The sequence below is a fragment of the Cryptomeria japonica genome, chromosome 8 (genome assembly GCF_030272615.1).
Source record: "Cryptomeria japonica chromosome 8, Sugi_1.0, whole genome shotgun sequence".
Classification (NCBI taxonomy): domain Eukaryota; kingdom Viridiplantae; phylum Streptophyta; class Pinopsida; order Cupressales; family Cupressaceae; genus Cryptomeria; species Cryptomeria japonica.
The window spans coordinates 97257876-97276412 of NC_081412.1; the positions used below are offsets into that span (position 1 = coordinate 97257876).

At 36.0% G+C, this 18537-nt stretch overlaps 1 protein-coding gene across 5 annotated transcripts in view; it reads left to right on the forward strand.

Annotated features, from left to right (window-relative positions):
- Positions 1–18537, forward strand: part of LOC131031180 (callose synthase 9) — a 222601-nt gene that overhangs the window by 147735 nt on the left and 56329 nt on the right. For all 5 annotated transcript variants that reach the window (XM_059209486.1, XM_059209488.1, XM_057962221.2 and 2 more), the window contains 8 exons: positions 574–671; positions 788–878; positions 991–1151; positions 1262–1371; positions 1847–1981; positions 2085–2153; positions 2249–2426; positions 2576–2690. In XM_059209486.1, the coding sequence (XP_059065469.1) occupies positions 574–671; positions 788–878; positions 991–1151; positions 1262–1371; positions 1847–1981; positions 2085–2153; positions 2249–2426; positions 2576–2690 (957 nt within the window). The remainder of the gene's footprint in view (positions 1–573; positions 672–787; positions 879–990; positions 1152–1261; positions 1372–1846; positions 1982–2084; positions 2154–2248; positions 2427–2575; positions 2691–18537) is intronic.

An 18537-nucleotide genomic window follows, 5' to 3' on the forward strand; every position in this document is an offset into this window, starting at 1 on the left:
TTAGGATTACATGAGTTTTATTCAGATTTTTCGTTGTTAGAAGCTGACATGTAATTCATGTCCTCCCTATTGTATTGAATGCAGATAAGTCATGGTTATTTTTTATATGAATTTTATTTTATGCACAGGATACAAACTAAGGATGCAAATAAGTCATGATTATTTTTTTATGTGAATTTTTTAATGCACGGGACGTAAAGAATCTCTCGTCTTATTCATTTTTAAAAGCTCTCTTTTGTTCTGCTCCATAACGTATATTCATTAGTTTCATGTATAATGATTATTAAAAAATCAGTTATCAAATTACATTCATGTGTGTTTGTAGGCTAGTTTATAAGAAGTAATAGATTCATATCTTCTTGCTTGCCTTGATTTTGTGCTATCTGGTAGAAGCATGCCGGTATTGTGGTTGTATAAAATTATAAGTTATTTCTTCATGATATTTATTTTTATATTTGGCTCTACATACTTTACTTTCCTTATATCTGGATATTTGCATGAAAATTAGAGCATGGTGCAAGCCAGATCTTTCTGGATATTGTGATTGTGGATGCAAATTAATGTGTGTTACAGATACATGATGAGACACCTGATTCAGCAAAGGGCGCTGTCAAAGCTGTTCAAGACCTTTATGATGTTGTCACCCATGATATTTTATCTTATAATATAAGGTACTGTTATACTAACTGAAAATTGAAAATCTCTAGTTCGATTAAATAATTTAGAGTTACTTCTAAAGTCTTTCTGTTAGCATTTACTTGATCTAGTACTTTTGTTGAATGCTCAGAGAGCACTATGATACCTGGAGAATCCTGGGACAAGCCAGACTTGAGGGCCATCTTTTCTCAAAGCTTGAATGGCCTAAGGATGTGGAACATGTATACTTGTGCTTGCATCTTGTATTGATATATGTTTAGTTTGAAGTTGAATTGAATGCTTATTTGTCAAGTTTTTGCTGAAATTATTTAAGTAGTGCAATCTGAAATGCAGAGGGAAAATATCAAGCGGCTCCATTCACTTCTAACTATCAAGGACTCTGCTGCCAGCATTCCAAAGAACCTCGAAGCAAGGCGTCGATTAGAATTTTTTACAAATTCACTGTTTATGAAAATGGCACCTGCAAGACCTGTGAGGGAGATGCTTTCATTTAGGTAAACTGATTGAGCATTATTACGCGTTATGCTCAGAATGCAATATAATTCTTCACTACTTTTATATGACTGATATTGTAATCTGAGAATCAGAATTGTTCACAATGCAGTGTGTTTACACCATACTACAGTGAGACTGTGATGTACAGTATGAATGATTTACAAAAAGAAAATGAAGATGGAATCACTATACTTTTCTACCTTCAGAAAATATTTCCAGGTATTAACTTGTGTGCTAGACATTACAGAGGGATTTAAAGTTTATTTTTTAGTTAATGTAGATAATTGCAGAAATAGATACCAACCAGCATTATAGACGCTGGTTAATTTTCTTCACATTATTATAGTACTGATTACATAGGAGGAGGAGGCATATGTCCTTGTCTTAGACTGATCAACTTTAAGTTCTACCAGTAAGTTCAATCCAATGGGTTTTTCTCAATTTAGAGTTTTATTATACTCTATACATGTTTTGGGAATGGAAACATTTTTAATTGAGATATTTACCCCATTTTGAATAAGTATCAGAGAAACACTTATCCCATTTTCCTTCTACATTGTTTCTCTTTCTATCTTAGTCATATGTGGTCAGGTATTGAAGTAACCGAATATGTGACGGTGTCCTCGTAACATGTATCTTGAATGTATAAAGCATAAATTTGAGAAGATAATTGCTTGCATCAAATGCATTTCAGATGAGTGGAAAAACTTTCTCGAACGGATTGGGCGAAAACCAGATGTACTTGAGTCTGATCTGCAAACAAATGAAAGCGACCTTTTGGAATTGCGGTTATGGGCATCCTATCGCGGCCAAACATTAGCTAGAACTGGTAAATCTTATGCCGTGCATGCATTATTTTGGCAATCAATCATATATTTAAGAATTTCCTTTTCATAACAACTTTATCTTTTGTGGTATATACTGAGGTGCAGTTAGGGGCATGATGTACTACAGAAAAGCCCTTATGTTACAGAGCTACATTGAAAGGCCAGAACATCATGGTAATGATTGTTTTTGTGAGATCTTTGCTGTTAAGTTTTTATCACCGGTAATTTTTTTAAGAATAAATTGGTTCATTTCTATGTGAATGCTACAGACCTGGAGGATGGACTTTCTAGGTCTGACATAACAAGTACACATGGATTTGAGTTATCAAGGGAAGCACGAGCACAAGCAGATTTAAAGTTCACCTATGTTGTAACTTGTCAAATCTATGGAAAACAGAAACAGGAACGCAAGCCAGAGGCTGCTGACATTGCACTATTGATGCAGAGGTAACGATGCAGTTTGTTAAGAGATTAATGGAACAGAAATATTTTGCATAAGGTAGAATAGACTTGTGTTCCATATACAAATAAAAGGGTTAGCTCAGATGAGTTTTGTGTGATCAGTTTACAACTGAAATTTATGTTGTGTTCTATAGGAATGAAGCACTCAGGGTTGCTTTTATTGATGTTGTTGAGACACTCAAGGATGGAAAAATTTACAAAGAGTTCTATTCAAAATTAGTGAAAGCTGATGTGCAAGGGAAAGATATGGTGAGTGAGATATTCTGAATCTTGATAAGATCTTATTTTGATGATTTTGATGATTTGCTAGATGCCAAGTGGCTGTGCTGTTCATTCTCGTACAATGCATTGTAATTGAACAATACAATATGATGGTGACAGTGCTAGTAGCTTATTATATCTTCATTTATTTATATCCTTCCAGCAGTAGCAATTGCAAATTGATTCTTGAACTTCCATGGCTAAGGAAGGGCTATGATATATTAAATGTTGTTATTTAAACAGACACCCATTGTTTTGTTAGTTTAATAAGAGTATTTTAACTTGATGGATGTTGTATTTGTTCCTACAACTTACCTTCTTTAAAGATTTATTGGGGTTAGAAAATGTTTGCAAATTAATAATGATGATTGGAGTAATAAAGATATTTTCTTCATATGTGTTCAGGTGGGAATAGGTAGCATAGATGTGATGTTTGATGACTAGGCAAAAGGAAAAATTGGCCATGCATTTAATATGATCATTTGAAATTATCCAAAACTGATGGAAGATCCCTGGAGAGAGTTCATTGACTGTTACATATATTTTATGACGTGCTTTGGTTAAATGGGGCTAGATAATAGCAGGGCAGGGGCTCATGATCGATTTGAAATGGAGCAGAGAGAAAGTAGGATGCTTGGATATCAGACATCAGACCTACAAACTATTGAATATTCAACCGAATACAGGAAAAAATATCAAATGTAAGATAAGGAGATTCGTCAAGATACAGTCAGCCATATTTTTTGAACTAAAGAAAACTTGATACATTTGAGTGATTAGCAGACCTTTATGAAGGTGCTACAAATTTTAGAGATACAAAGGAAAGCTATGCAGGACAAGTTCATTGATTGTTGAATTTTTCGTCAATGATAAATGATGACATCATGACAGTTTTTGCAGGCTCTGGTAGCACATACATATTGACTGAATTGCAATGGAAATTATGTCAGGCTTTATTTAGAAATCAGGCCTATTCTGCTAGGGGGAATTCCCAATAACAGTCTTACAGAGACCCCATAGAATATAACAATATTGCATTCCATAGATGATGGAAACTTGGACTCGCAGAGGATATATTTATCCAAAAGGAGCAGTAATGTAATGTAAAAATGGTATATATTTTATCGTTTTTAGTATTATTTTACCATTATTATTACATATTAAATTAGTATATGCATAATAACATAAAAATATAATTTATAATTTTAATCTAAAATGCAAATTTAAATTTAATTTGGAAACTAATAATAAAAATATAACTTAGAAAACAATTAACAACAAAAGACTTTATAAAATCAATAGAAATAGAGGCTACTATGACCAAATAAATCTATATAATACGAAGATAATATTAAACTTTGTCACTGATAGAAATATAGAGTAAATTTAAGTTGAAACCATAAATCCTGATATGAATGGGCATGCATTGTATTCAGTTCTTACTACGAATTCATTACTAACCCTCTGTTAAAGTTAAATTTAAAAACAAAAAGTATAATTAGCTAGTACCCACCAAGCTTTGCTGCTATTGATTTAGGCCTTCGATCGTTTCGACTGGCAGCTCGAATGTTGAATGCATGGCTTGTCAATTGAATGCTAAAGTCAGTCCCTTTACCTTTCTATGACCTTTCTATGACCTTTCTTATCCTCTTTCTTGTTTTAGCCCATGTCAAGATTGAAGAGTATGAGTGCAACCTGCAATAGAGAAGTTCCTTATTGCAGCATCCTCACAAATATATGCCAAGGATGCCTAAAAAATGTTCCATTTTATGTCAACATTCTCCTTTTTTTTGGCACTAATCCAAACATGGGAGGCGTTATGTGGGATTAACGCTCTCCACAACTACCAAAGTCACACTCCCATGTTCATTTCTTGTAAGTTGGACCCAATTTTTGGATTGCGAAGCTTCTACAACTTGTGTCACTAACAAGGCTTCCTATAATTCGTTGTATCTACTTGTCAAGTTAATTGGTGCTTCCAATTCCTATTTATGAATTGGGAAAATTACCTAGTGATGATATCTTAACAAAATGGACCATGGGTTTTCTGGTCACCCATCAACTTGTAGGACATACATCTGGATCATTATGATAGTTTGATGCTTTAAAAGAATACCCTGAAGGATCATCTTGACCCATTTTGTTACCTCTGTTAATGTCAGTCTCAAAGACACGGCAGAAAAAAATAAAAATTGGCCCAATCTATGATGGAAAAATGCATTTTTCACTTGTCTGCTGATCTCTAGCACTTTCGGATTCTTGTTAAAAGTTTTGTAAATGAGTGTGAATATTTTGGATAAATGGCCTGAGCTTTCTCAAAGAGTGACATTATTGAGGCCTTTTTCATGCCAAATATAAGTCTGGCCACATTCAAGCATGATGCTTCTCAGGCAGGGAGTTGCGCCATAACTAGGTTTTGCAATTTAGTTAAATATTGCATGTTGGGTTTAAACAAAATAAAAATTTAAGATTGTTTACAAATATCCCAAATGATTAGCTGAATCCAAATGAAGCTAATACGTCAGCTCATGAGCAACAATATTATTTAGGCCCTTATGAGCATTAATATTAGATAACAGCTTAGATATTGACAGTAGAAGCCAACTATGAAAGAGCAAGAGTGGCTACATACAATTTGTTATAGCCTTGCATTCTTGTCCCTTGTTTAGATTAGATTTGTTTACACTATGTTTCTTTCGTTTTTTTTTAGCTTTAAATGTTGTAACATCCTGAAACGAAATAAACATTTTAACATCAACTTTGCAACTTTAAAACATAAAGGAAGAGACATTTTTTTTTTTTGAAAAATGAACAAATATCTGAAATTAAACTAGCTCTTAACTGAAATTTGTATTACAATGATCCATACCATGATCATGAATAGTAGATATGAAAGTAACTAAAACATTTCATTTAAAATGAAAGAGGGAGAGTTTAGAAAGTACATTTCTTTGATGCTAACATTCTGAGCTTTTGAAACTTTATCAACAAACCAATGAGGAGGGAAAGTATTATCAGGATGTTTTTCTGCCCAACCACGAACTTACTAGTCCCCTGTGCCATATCCGATTGGATTGGCCCCATCCTTCACAGAGAGGTAACGGGAAGTGGAACTCATGCCATCTGAGACTTGGTGTTTAGGACCTACACTAACTAGTCAGCCATACACTATGGGTAACCCCCAACTAGTATGACACTCCTGACTAGAGGTGTATCTGGTTCTAATGATCTGACGGTATCTTGCATCATGCAGCACCACCTTGGCCAAAGTTTAAACACTGCAAGCACGATTAAACGTGCCGTCAATGATCACCACCCTTCTCGGCATAGGTCTAGGGTCAAGTAGGTTTAACCAACAAAGAGCCATAGTGTTGTGACGTTTTCACACATCGCCCCATTGCAAATGGGGACCCTTGCTTTTTTTGCTCGTTTTTCGCTCGCTTTTCGTTTTGTTTTTTAGGGTTTTGTTAGTCAGTCAGTTGTCTGGATTTAGGGTCAAGCCTTAGGGTTTCAATTACCGTCTTTTTAGGCCAGAATCCAGTCAGTTTTGAGAGCTTTTTGAGCTTCCTTTTGTAGGATGCAAATTTTGAATGCAATGATTTCGCCAAAATGGTCTATTTTCAATTGGAATTTTGAGTGCAGAGCTTAATTTGTCTAAGTGTTGAAGATGAAGTGTGAATTTTTGTCCAAATGAGTAAGTTTGACCAAATTTTGACTTTTTTGATTTTTGATCCCAGGCATGGGGAATGATTTGTTTTCGCCTTGTGAAGTGATTAAACTTGTGAAATCATGTTATTTTGACCTGTAAGAGCAAAATCGCTCCTGTCCCTCAGTGAAGGACCGGAGCTACAAATCAAATATTGCTTTGTCCTTGCAGGATTTTGACGACTTAACAATTTGAAGATGTCCAAGGAGATATGTTTTATCAAATGAATATAACTTGAAGTGCCGACATGAAGGAGAGTGGTCCAGAATGCCAAAATCGCTCCTGTCCCTCAGGAAGGGACCAGGGCGAAGTACATTGTAGCTCCCGCCCCTCTCCCAGGGACCAGAGCGATATTCTTCATAGGGCATGTTCTGGACGAAAATCAAGCAAGTTATAAGTTTGAAGGCAAGAAACAGGGTGAAATGAACTCATTGAAGATAAATTGAAGATTACCAAATGTCAACAAAAGACCTAAATGCCTAAGTTCGCTCCTATCCCTCTCCAAGGGACCAGAGCGATTTTTGTCTAAGATAAATTTCTTGCTAAGTTACAATCAAACCCAAGGCATGAATGAATGGAATGGAATGTTATGAATCCGTTGAAGATAATTTTAGAAGTTAGCAATGTGATGTGGAGCCTACAAGAGCTAGATCGCTCCTGTCCCTCTCCAAGGGACCAGGGCGATATAATGGTTATATTGCCGTTCCTCCAAATTCAGGACACTCCAAGGCGAAGAACAAGGTGGTGAGGACATTTTAAGACATCTTCATCAAGCACAAAGTTACAAAGGTCGCCAAGTTAAAGAATTTGCATCAAGACACCTAATTCGCTCCTGTCCCTCAGGAAGGGACCAGAGCGAAATTTGCATAAAGGCATAGATTTCGAAAGATTAACAAGCACCAAGTGATTAAGGAAGATCAAGGGGTCACGTTTTACCCAATGAGGACAATTGCAAGTTGGAGAACGCAAGCATGAACCCAAAGACTTGAAGTTCGCTCCTGTCCCTCAGGAAGGGACCAGAGCGATGTTTATTATATTGGCCAAATCCCTCAAAAATCACGTAAGGTCAAGGTTTTGCAAGGTCGTATGAGGTCCAAGGCATGATTAGAAGGTGATATACAAAGACTTCAAACGTTAAAGGATCCTCAAATTGAACACAGAAGCTATATCGCTCCTGTCCCTCTCCAAGGGACCAGGGCGATTTGCTTGGGATTCTTCATTTTCCTTCAAGTTCATGCCAAGTCAGGGTTTTTCGGGATCACACAAGGTCTAAGGTGTCTTTTGAAGATGATATACAAGGGTTTTGAACGTCAAAATGCTATCAATTGAGCTAAGGAACTCATATCGCTCCTGTCCTTTGGACAAGGACCAAAGCGATTTTTATTAAAATACCCATGTTCCCTCAAAACCAAGACAAGGCAAGGATAGGCAACGTCAAGGATGCTATTTGGAAGGTGATGAACAAAGAACAAAGATCAAAAGTTTACCAATTTGAGCCAGGACATGAGGATCGCTCCTGTCCCTCTCCAAGGGACCAGGGCGATATTCCTCTTAACATCAAATATGCCTTGTAAAAATCAAGTGGAGCAAGCGTGGAGTAAAGAAACAATGTTATTTTTCGCCTATGATAGAGATTGGAGGTCAAAGAATGCAAGATCAAGGAGAAAGCATGAAGATCGCTCCTGTCCCTCTCCAAGGGACCAGGGCGATAATACATCCTAAGGCACTCATTCACACATGCAAGTCGATCTAGCTCGAAGGACTCAACGAACATGGCAAATCCAACGTAGAGATGAAGACCTGGGACGTAAAATTGCAAGAATCAAGACAAAAGTGATGAATCGCTCCTGTCCCTCAGTCAGGGACCAGGGCGATGAGGTTTGTACTCTTCCCAATTCTCCAATTTTGGCGTTCAAACAAGTTTTTGAATTTATTTAAATGCTAAAAATCGATAACTTTGAAAATTCAATTAAAATGGCATTTAAAATTTGCGCAAAACATTAATTAATTATTTTTGGCTTGTAAAAAAAAAATCGAATTTATTAATTAATAAACAAGGAAATTTAATTAATTAATTATTGTTTGCAATAAAAATGGAGCGCTTGAGTTTATTTTATGAAGGTCGGCCCTTGTTATTTATTTAAAAATCATTTTAATTGCCTCATTTTGGCAAAGTCGGCCTAGAGGTGAATAAGGGGTTAAGCGCCTATAAAGGAGGAATAGTTTATGTCATTTTCACATCATCATTTTCATCTTTCACATGCGATTTGGAGTATACAAAGGAAGAGCGAATTTCAAAGGGAAGGTGCAAGCGTTATCAAAGGAGTGCGAACTTAGTTTCCACTTGAGCGAACTTGCCAAGGACATTGAAGATCACGTCAAGGACATATCAAAGGTGGCGAAGTTCCTAATTTGAACAAGAGATCACGTTGAAGCCATCTAATATCAATTTTTGCCTAGGCAAATTCCTTTATTTTGCATTCTAGAGTTAGCTCTCAAGTGAGGTATGGCGATATGGATTTATTGTTTTGATTTTGATTTTTGATCGTTATAATCTTAAATTTTGAATTTTTGAAATTTTGAATTCCAACAGCCCAATTGTTTTTTAGGAAATGATAACTCAAAGACTTATCATGATGTTTCCTAAAATTATTTTAATCTATGCTATTCATTGCAAAATCATGTTGCTAATTATGAAATGTTGTGTAGGCATCGAATGGAGATCTCATCAAGGAAAATCAAGCCGAATCAAGGACGGTCTTCGCCAGGACGATCTTCGCCGGGACGATCAAGCCAGGACATGGGCGACCTCTTTCAATCTAGCATTCCAAGGCAAGGTACATCATCATCCTGCACATCAAGGACACAGGGAGTTAGAACAAGGGCTCGTTGAAGAAGCAAATAGTTCCAGATGAATTAATTAAAGCAAGCTTCTCAACAACATCAAGTTGAATATCTACCAAGTTACAAGTGTCAAATGAGGTGGCGTCCTAGTCATCATTTCTCCAATCAGTGAGGTCCACCTCAGCATGTCCAGATTCAATGTACTTAACTCATGGAAGGTGGCACAAACTCCGATGTACCTACCCCGGCTATCCATTGGTCGATTTTTCTAGAAGGGACATGTGTCCAAGCAATACAATTTTATCATTGGTCAAGCATTAAATGTTATGTAATGGTTGTAACAAACCCTAATTAGGGTTTTCATTGTTGAATCTTGGCCATTGATCTTGAATTGATCTAAGCCATCAAATTGTATTGTGGGCACTATATAAGCCCAGGCATTTCATTTGTAAAGGTTAATTAGCAATAAGTTAGAGATAGCATGTAAATAGTTGGGAGAGTTAGACTATAGTTGATAGAATAGCAATTAGAGTAGAATAGGAGGACAAGGCAAGAAATTGTTGCCATTGATTGTAAACAAACTCCATTTTCATTGAAGTAATGGTGAAGTATGTCGTTTCTTGCAATTTGCATGGTTACTTGTTGAGTCTTCAATCTTAGATGGTAGATGATTAGATGAATGGAGGAAATGTGATAGATTGATGATGGAATTCGTATATCCATACTACTAGCAGTTTGTTGATTGCAGACTTGCCTTGTGTAGTCAACTGGAATCATTCAGCTTAAGCTCAATTTCAATTCGTCGCTTCTTCATTGATATGCATCAACTTGATGGTGTCTATGCTTGCGGTGATAATTTGAACATCATAAAGCTCCCCTTAGAAGATCGCATTAGCCTTGTGTAGATGTTCCATTGATGTCAAAACAAGACCTAGTTAGAGTTTCATCAAAAATCAAATCATTGCTCCTACATTCTTAGTATTAGGATTAGATCCTCTCTTCGCCCTCATCCTTTTTCCATTTTTTTCAAATCTAAGCTAGTAAGAGCCCGTGTCCCAGCAAAGCAGATCGGAAGTTCAATCACCAAATGTAAGTCCCCTTGTGATTCCAGCAAATCACATCATACCACGGCGAGCTTATCCACATGTAGAGACCCTACTAAAAGGAACCTTGGAGTCATCCTAACTGATCCTTTATGCGAATCTTCAGCAGTTAGAGACTTTTTCTCAAGAGAGGATAAGATACCCTTAGGTATTTTATTCTGTGTTAGGCTGTGTACAAAAAACACGTCAACACATAGCTGAACTCACTTAGGAACTATTGACCATACAATTGTTTAACATTCTTTTTGTTATCAACACTATTTCTCTTAAGAAGTTACTGTTTTATTTTTCTCATTCATGATTGCAAAGGTTTGTAATAATACAACCAATTCCCTGGATTGGTAAAGTAAGGGGTATAAGAGCTGCCAGTTGTCCGTTCAAACCTTAAGTTTGGAATGTACCCCACACCTAACATGTCTCTGCTGTCATGGCAATTTTGAGGGTATTCTCTCTAATGGAGATGCTATCTGCATCATGGTACAACTGTGCTCCTCTACCCACTACTTTCCTAGGCTAGGGTTTTTGTTTTATCATAATCTAGAGATGGTAAATCTCAAATAGATAGGTCATTCTTACTGCTGTTATGATTTTTCAGACTTAGGCAATTCTGAAATAGCTCAATAAAGAGGTAAGAAATTTTCTTATTACAAGTCTTTGGATATGCACCCTCTCTAATCTGAGGAGTATTGTTTGTATATCTTTTACCAGCTTGCTCTACTGATTATCGGTTAAAATCCAGACATCTTTATTTATAACCGATTATGAGATAATGTTCTTGTTCTAAGTTTTTGTTTTATTTTCATAAACATCATAATGACTGCTGCTACATTCTTTTGACACATATCAGTGAAAATTTATTCCACAACAAATCATAGAAAGGTACAGCCAAATAGAAATTCTGCTAATGATCTCAGATACTACAACATACCCACTAATTCCGCAAAGAAACTGAGATTCTGTTGCTAAGAAAGGGTCTAATAGTATAATTCTATTAGAACAGAAAGTATATTTCCTTTTAAATTGAAAAATACCCAAACCCTATTCAACATTCAAAAGAAATTACATTATTCAGGTTTGATAGCAGAAATTTTGCAGAATAGTACGTATATTTTTCATCCATCTACTTAACCGTCAACACACAGCTAGGCGGTGGAGAATGTAACTAAATAAAAAGAAAAGAAAAGTAACTGGACTTTCTTCTTTAACACATGTTTATAATTCCTCAAAATCAGAAGGAAAAAGTAATTCAACTCTCACATAGTGCACAAGAAAGAATAACATGGCTATTCCAAAATTCTTATGCATTTACTTTCACTCAACCTTTCTCATTCCAGATTCAAAAGAAAAGAAAGAATGAATGAACAAATCTCCACTAGACTGGATAAATAACATGACTTGGTTAGTTTGAAGGAGAAGTGTCTGGTTATTGTTTCCCAGCACCGTTCTTCTCAGCAAAGCTTCTCTGTTCTCCACGTTTCCAAAAAACCTAAGTTTAAGCTTGAAGAGCCAAAGTCTCCTAACAACGACCAAAATAAGAGAAGACTGTGTCCCATTTTCCTCAAAACCCTGGCTATATATTTACCAAAATGCATTCCGTCTTGCATTTTGCCCTAAAACCAGGCATCTTTCCCTAATCCGCCTAAGGAGGGTCACACCATGCGTGCCTGCTCCCAGTCACACGGATAGAGGTTTCTCATCTTCCCGAGAAAGTCTTCTTATTTTCTCCCTTTATTCTAATTCCAAAAATCGATTAATATGAAAATGCTCATTCACTTCTAATTGCCTGATGAAATAATATCGAGGCCAAGTAAATAGAATGATTTATATACTTTGCGTTATCAAAGGGGTGGATATTTGTTTTATTAATTTGCTTTGTGCCAAACATTTTTTTAGCGGCTTGTAGGATGATTTAAAATTGATTTAAATAGCGAGGTCCCGACCCCTCCACCCCCTCCTCCCCTATCACACTTAGCTTGTTAATATTGCCAAATAGAGTTGGGCCAAGGTTCTTTGAAAATGAACCTTACCTTAGCAAGAGTTTTAGTATAAAATATTCATATATTTATATATATATGAATCTATACACTTTATGTATGCATGCCTATGGGAGCACGTATACGGTTGTGTATACCTCTCATATATATATATATACAACAATAAAATATGACTCATTGCGAATTTTAATCAATAAAATAATTTATTATAAATTAATTAATAATAAAATAACAAATTAACTCGTAAAGTAATCAATAACTTAGGGTTGTGAACCCTAAAATTTTTGTACAGACCAGCTAGGGTTACATGTTGCATAGATGAACTACTCGCCACTAGGCAAAACTTGCCAATGCTTAAATTTAATTAAAACTGCATTTTTTTGCAAAATTTAATGAGAAGATGCATCCAATGAGTCAATAAATGAGAACACAAAAGAAATAAGTTGATTCTAGATATATATTTAAATGCAAAGTGTCTACAAAAATGCATCCTCATGAGGAATGCTGATGGTTGGAAGCCTGGAAGCAAACTAGTAAATAGTTTTTGTAAAACCAAAAGAAAATACATCATTACAATTACAACTTCGTCTTCCTAGCTCTAGCAAAAACTAGGGGAGAGGTAGAACTAGAGGGTCTAGTCCTAGAAGTCTGCAGTGGGCGTGATTGTGCCTCCTCGCTCGGTATGGCTGGCTCGTCCTCCATCCTGGATGAAGCTATGTCTCCACTTGCTTTTGGCACTGGCAGTGACTCCTCATCCTCATCCTCTTCCTCCTCAATGTCATCCAACGTGAAACCAAATCTACCCCCCTCCTCCTCCATAGCCTGCCTCTCCAAATTTGTGATGTCATCCTCGAAAAACAATGGAGGCTACTACTGTGATGTGCAATCACTGTAAGGATCTATATCATCCAAGTCAATTAGACCACCTTCTACTTCCTCTACTTTACATGCAATCGAAGATCATATTGCACGAAGACAAGGTCATTGAGGCGTTTTTGCGCTAACTTGCTCCTCTTCTTCATGTTGATGGCCTCAAACAAGCTGTAATTGCGCTCACAACTGGATGAAGTACAAGGTTGACATAAGATTCTGAGGGCAAATTTTTTGAGATTTGGGGTATTTATATTCCAACTTTGCACCAAGCATCTGCAAATTAAAATTAGGTTGAGAGTAGCACCCCTCGCCGAGGTTTGAGGGTGAGAAAGAGAGAGGTAGAGAGATAGGTCTAGATCTTGGGGGAGAGAGGAGAGAGTGATATGGAGTGTGGTAGAGAGGGGGATAGAGGAAGAGTGATAGGGAGATAGATAGGTCTAAAATTCGGGGCAGATAAAGTGAATGAGATAGAGAGAGCGAGAGAATGTTGATAGGAGCATATTGATTACTGAAATTTGATTGTCTGAAAAATTAAAAGATCTTCTAAAACCTAGAATTTGCATTATAACTCCTAGAGATCTGAAATCACTCTCAAACATCTTGCCAACATATACATGAAATATAACTTAAAGTATAAGAAAGGGAAAAGACATATTGAAATGCCACTTATACTTTATGTATATATATCATGTATATATTCTGATGAAGAGAATGAAACTGACCTGAAAAAACAAAAAATAGATAATTATTTGACGTGTTTGGGCCTCTTTTTTTATTGTACTCAAGTTTTTTATAGAAACTCGCTGAGTTTTTGCAAAAACTTGGGCGAGTTTTTTGATGAGTAAAAGTCAGAAAAACTCGGCGAGTTTTCAAAACTCGTCGATTACTTTGCGAGTTTGCCAACTATGCATGTTGCAATGACCAACATAATTAACCAAGGTCAACATGAGTCTACTTGACTCAAGATTAGGGTTTTAGATGGCATAAGTTCTTCCCTCTCCTTATCTCCCGACTCGATGATACCTCCCTTCCCTTCGCAGAGGATGACGATCTTCTGCACACACTTGGCCAGTTCAACTAGTTAGATCAAAATCTTGTCCTATTTTGACATTTCAAATATCATTAGCAAAAGTGAAACATTATGTCATAATGTTAACTATCAAGTCATCAATTTAACAATTATGAGTTATCAATTTATTAATCTAAGCACAATTAGCATCATCCAATTTAAACATGAAAATCTAGGGTACATTCATTCAATTTAAACATGAAAATCTAGGGCACGTTAAACATCTTACAAGTATAGCTTAGAGCAACTAGGGCACACATATGACATGGCATAATCACAACATATAAACATCTAGGGCACAAGTGGGATGTAACAAATGTTTTGCTTTGAAGCATGATTTTTGGGATTAGAAAATTATTATTCTAAAGTCCCATTGATTGGGCTTTTGTAACCTATAAGAACGTGCTTTGAGCACAAGACATTCAGAATAATTGAGACTATAACTACGTTGCAGAAATTGTTATTTAGTTGGTTTACTATGTAATCCCATTAATTTAATTGTAAGCAGATTTTACCGGCAAGTGCTATATTGAGTCTATCGATTAATGTTGTGGCTTTGTATACAATTATGTTATTTAATTTTTGGAATCAAATGTCTTCTAAGCTTTGTTATTTGATAATCTTGTTTTCTCTAAATAGTTGATCTTTATTATTGCTTGATAGAAGGTGTCGTTTGTGTTTTTATGTAGGTCGTTTTCATTTGTTAAATCTATAAAATCTTGTTTGCAAGATGAGATTGTTAATTGTCTGGTTCCTATAATTTGAGACAGAAATATAGGCAGTTATTCATTTCTTTAATCATTAATGCAAAGTTTCCTCTTGGCCACTGTCCCCCTCTTCACCCTAAAATATTGTAAAGCATGCATATCTGTATATCTTGTCTATAGTTGGGAGCTTAGGGTTATATTAGCTTAGTTTAGATTTCAAGAGAGCTTCCTTTCCAAATTTGAAGTATGCTTTACTATACACACACTTTCTATGTTGTGCTGTCTTGTAGAAGGCAATTAAAACACTAGTAAAATTCTATAAGATGCTAAAAAAGGAAACAGTATTGCAACGATAGGATACAAAGAATTCCAAATCTTCAAACTAAAACAAGACAAAAACCATTTGTACTATACAAAATCAAGGGCATTACTACAAAAAAGTAGTTGTTGGTAAATGCCTGAGGTTGAAAACATCATATTATATTATTGAACATATGCATAAAATGGAAAGTGGTTACAATATAAAAATAGATGGTAGGTACAACAAACTAACTACAACTACTTATTATAGAGAAGTGTTTGTATACACTTTTTTTAATATTAAACTAATATTCAAATACCCCTTTTAATGACTAAACTGAACGGATTTGAAGGTGTAGTCATTAGATTACAGTATGGTCCTTGAAATGTGCAGAAATAGGAAGAAATATTTCAATTACCAACCTTCATAAGAATAGACACAAGCATATGATAAAGATATTTAAAACGACACAATGAACATGCTTTACTGTGGACCTATCAATAGGTTTGATTGTCTTCTAAGTTGATGCATCTAATTTGGTGAAGTCATCATCAAGCTCACCTTCATAGTACAAGTGAGGCCTTCTAGGAATAAAAAGTGAATGCCTTGGAGATAAAGTCTCAAATGGAGATGAACTCTGTATGTGCTTGAATTTAGTTTGAATGAAGAGATCTTTACTTTTGCATTGTTGTTGTAGAGGTGTGGAATAACCACCCAAAGTTTGACACATTGGAACACCTCATGAATTGAAAAGTATTAATTCTTATACTCGGGAAGCTGATTTTTTACTCGGTGTCCAAACTTGGCCAAGACTTGACAATTGCTTGACAAATTGAAAAAACCTTTAAATATAGAGATCTTTAAAGATTTAAAACTTTTTTCATGCACTCTTAATAAATAAACTTTAAGTACATAATAAATTAATCAAATAGAAGATACTTTGATCACATACACAAGCATACATTGATCAGATGAGCATGGATTTTAGCTGAAGGAGAACTTTTTTAGATATAAAAATACTGTCATGTTTAAGGTGTAGAAAACTCATGGATTGTGATATCCATGGTATCAAAAACAAAAATCAGATTATGGAGTTATGTGCTATGGTAGAAAGGAGCTTGTATTCCTCAACCCAACATTGCTAGCTCTATGTGGAGTCATATCCTTGCATCTCATACAATTTTTGCAAATGCTTCTATAGTCTTAGGAGATAAAATTGTGAAAATAGAGCTGCCCCTTGACCCCACTAGGGGTGTCATCCCACGACCCCCACAAGGGATGTTGCCCCTCGACCTTGCTTGGGGCATTGGCCTGTAAACCCCATTGGGTTCTCCACTTCCAGTTCCCACTAGTTATTTGGATCTCTTGAAGCTTGAGTAACATAGCTTTTGACACGTAAAGTGTCTTGATGCACTTTAATTAATGAACCCTTGCCCTCATGGTCACCCTTAGTAGTGTCTGCCACATTAGCTTTATTGATGCTTGTGGGAAAGGTAATACTATCTATTCTGCTTTTTTGAGATTTTGAAGTGGGAGATCTATCTATTCTGTTTTTTTGAGATTGTGAAGTGGACTTTTTGATCTTCCAAATGAAACTTTACTCATCTACTCTTGTCGATGTTTGTTTTGCAAGTAGTATGAATTGACCCTTGTCAAAGTTCCATGTTTGTCTTTTTGCCAATAGGTTTAGAGGTTTCACAAAAGTCTTTAAGCAGGTTGGCAGGATTTCAATGGTCAAAGAAACCAAATTCTCGTCATTTATTGGTTTATGGACCACAAGAGGTTGATCCCTAAGAAGATCCCCCTCATGCAGTTAATAACAAATTCTTCAAATATGAGACTCTTCTTTTCTTAGGCTATTTATCTTTCAAAGTATCCCACAGGTTATGTGTAGATTTAACACTTTTAACTTGAGGGATTAAACCATTAGAGATTGACAAATTGAGAATCAAGAAGGCTTCTCTATGATGTTTGTCAAAGCCAGCTAAGTGATTAGTATGATTGGTTTTTGTGCCTCATAGGATTTTGTTACATTCTAAATATTCGTTGGTAGATAATATCCTAAGTTGTAGGGTTTGCTGGTCTGAGGGCCTGATACTGGTCCGATTTGGTTCTAGTATTGGTCTTGATCCGGTTCGCTTGTGGGTTCGGCCAGGGTTCGTGCCCATGCGAGTTGGTTCATCCAGGGTGAACCTAGAGGCTTGGGCGCCCAAATTTTTTTTTCTTTTTTTTAGCATATCAGCCACTTGAAATCTGTTAGTACCTCAAAATATTACAAATATGTCTCTGACTTGACTGATAGCATTAAATCTGTGGCGGGGATTGGATTGTGAAGGATGCATGCATAACCATGTTCAAGTGCAAAGGACTCATTTTCAAGTTACAAAACACACCCAATTTGATCAAGGTGTTGAATACCACCAACATGCACCCTTTTGTAAAAACAACCTTATTGCTCCTTACCACAGGGTTTATAGTTAATCTTGGATACCCTCAATTCTCCAAAAGTTTGTTTTTGCCTTACTATATACCAAAATGTGACAGAGGAGACTCCAAAGTGTTAAAAGAGTACCACCAAGGGCTTTAGAATATCCTCAAGATCGCAAACTGGAGCATTATTAATTTAATGTGAATGGGCATCAAATCTACTGGTTTAATTATCAGAGAACAACATTGGGGTGAATAACATTCAAATCAGTATGGTAGTGCCAAATGACCATACAAAAGGCTGTAACACAAGGCATATGAGGTGTCAACACAAGTTAATCAACCAGAGTGCAGCTCGCAGGTAGCAATGGTTTCCTCTAAGAGCTCCAGTTTACTAGGTCTTACTTTAATTTAAACATTATTAATTGCACCTTAGAGCAGATATTTAATTGTTGAAGTGATTTTCAGGCGAGTTCGCCGAGTTGGCAAGTCGAGCCAAGCTCGGTGAGTTTTGCTAACTCGGGACTCGGACTCGGACTCGGACTCGGCCACGATAGGTCAATGTTTTGACTTGCAAAAACCAAAAAAGACATGAAGTTGTTTGACAAGTTAATCTCTCCGCTAGGATTCATATATGGAATATAACATTTAAGTATAAGTGGCATTTCTTATACTTTAAGTTATATTCCATATATATTGTCAGGATGTTTGAGAGTGGTTTCGGACGTCCATGAGTTATAATGCAAAATCTAGTTTTTGGAGGATCCTTCAAATTTCCAGACTTAGTCAAATTTCAGGCCATTTCAGGATT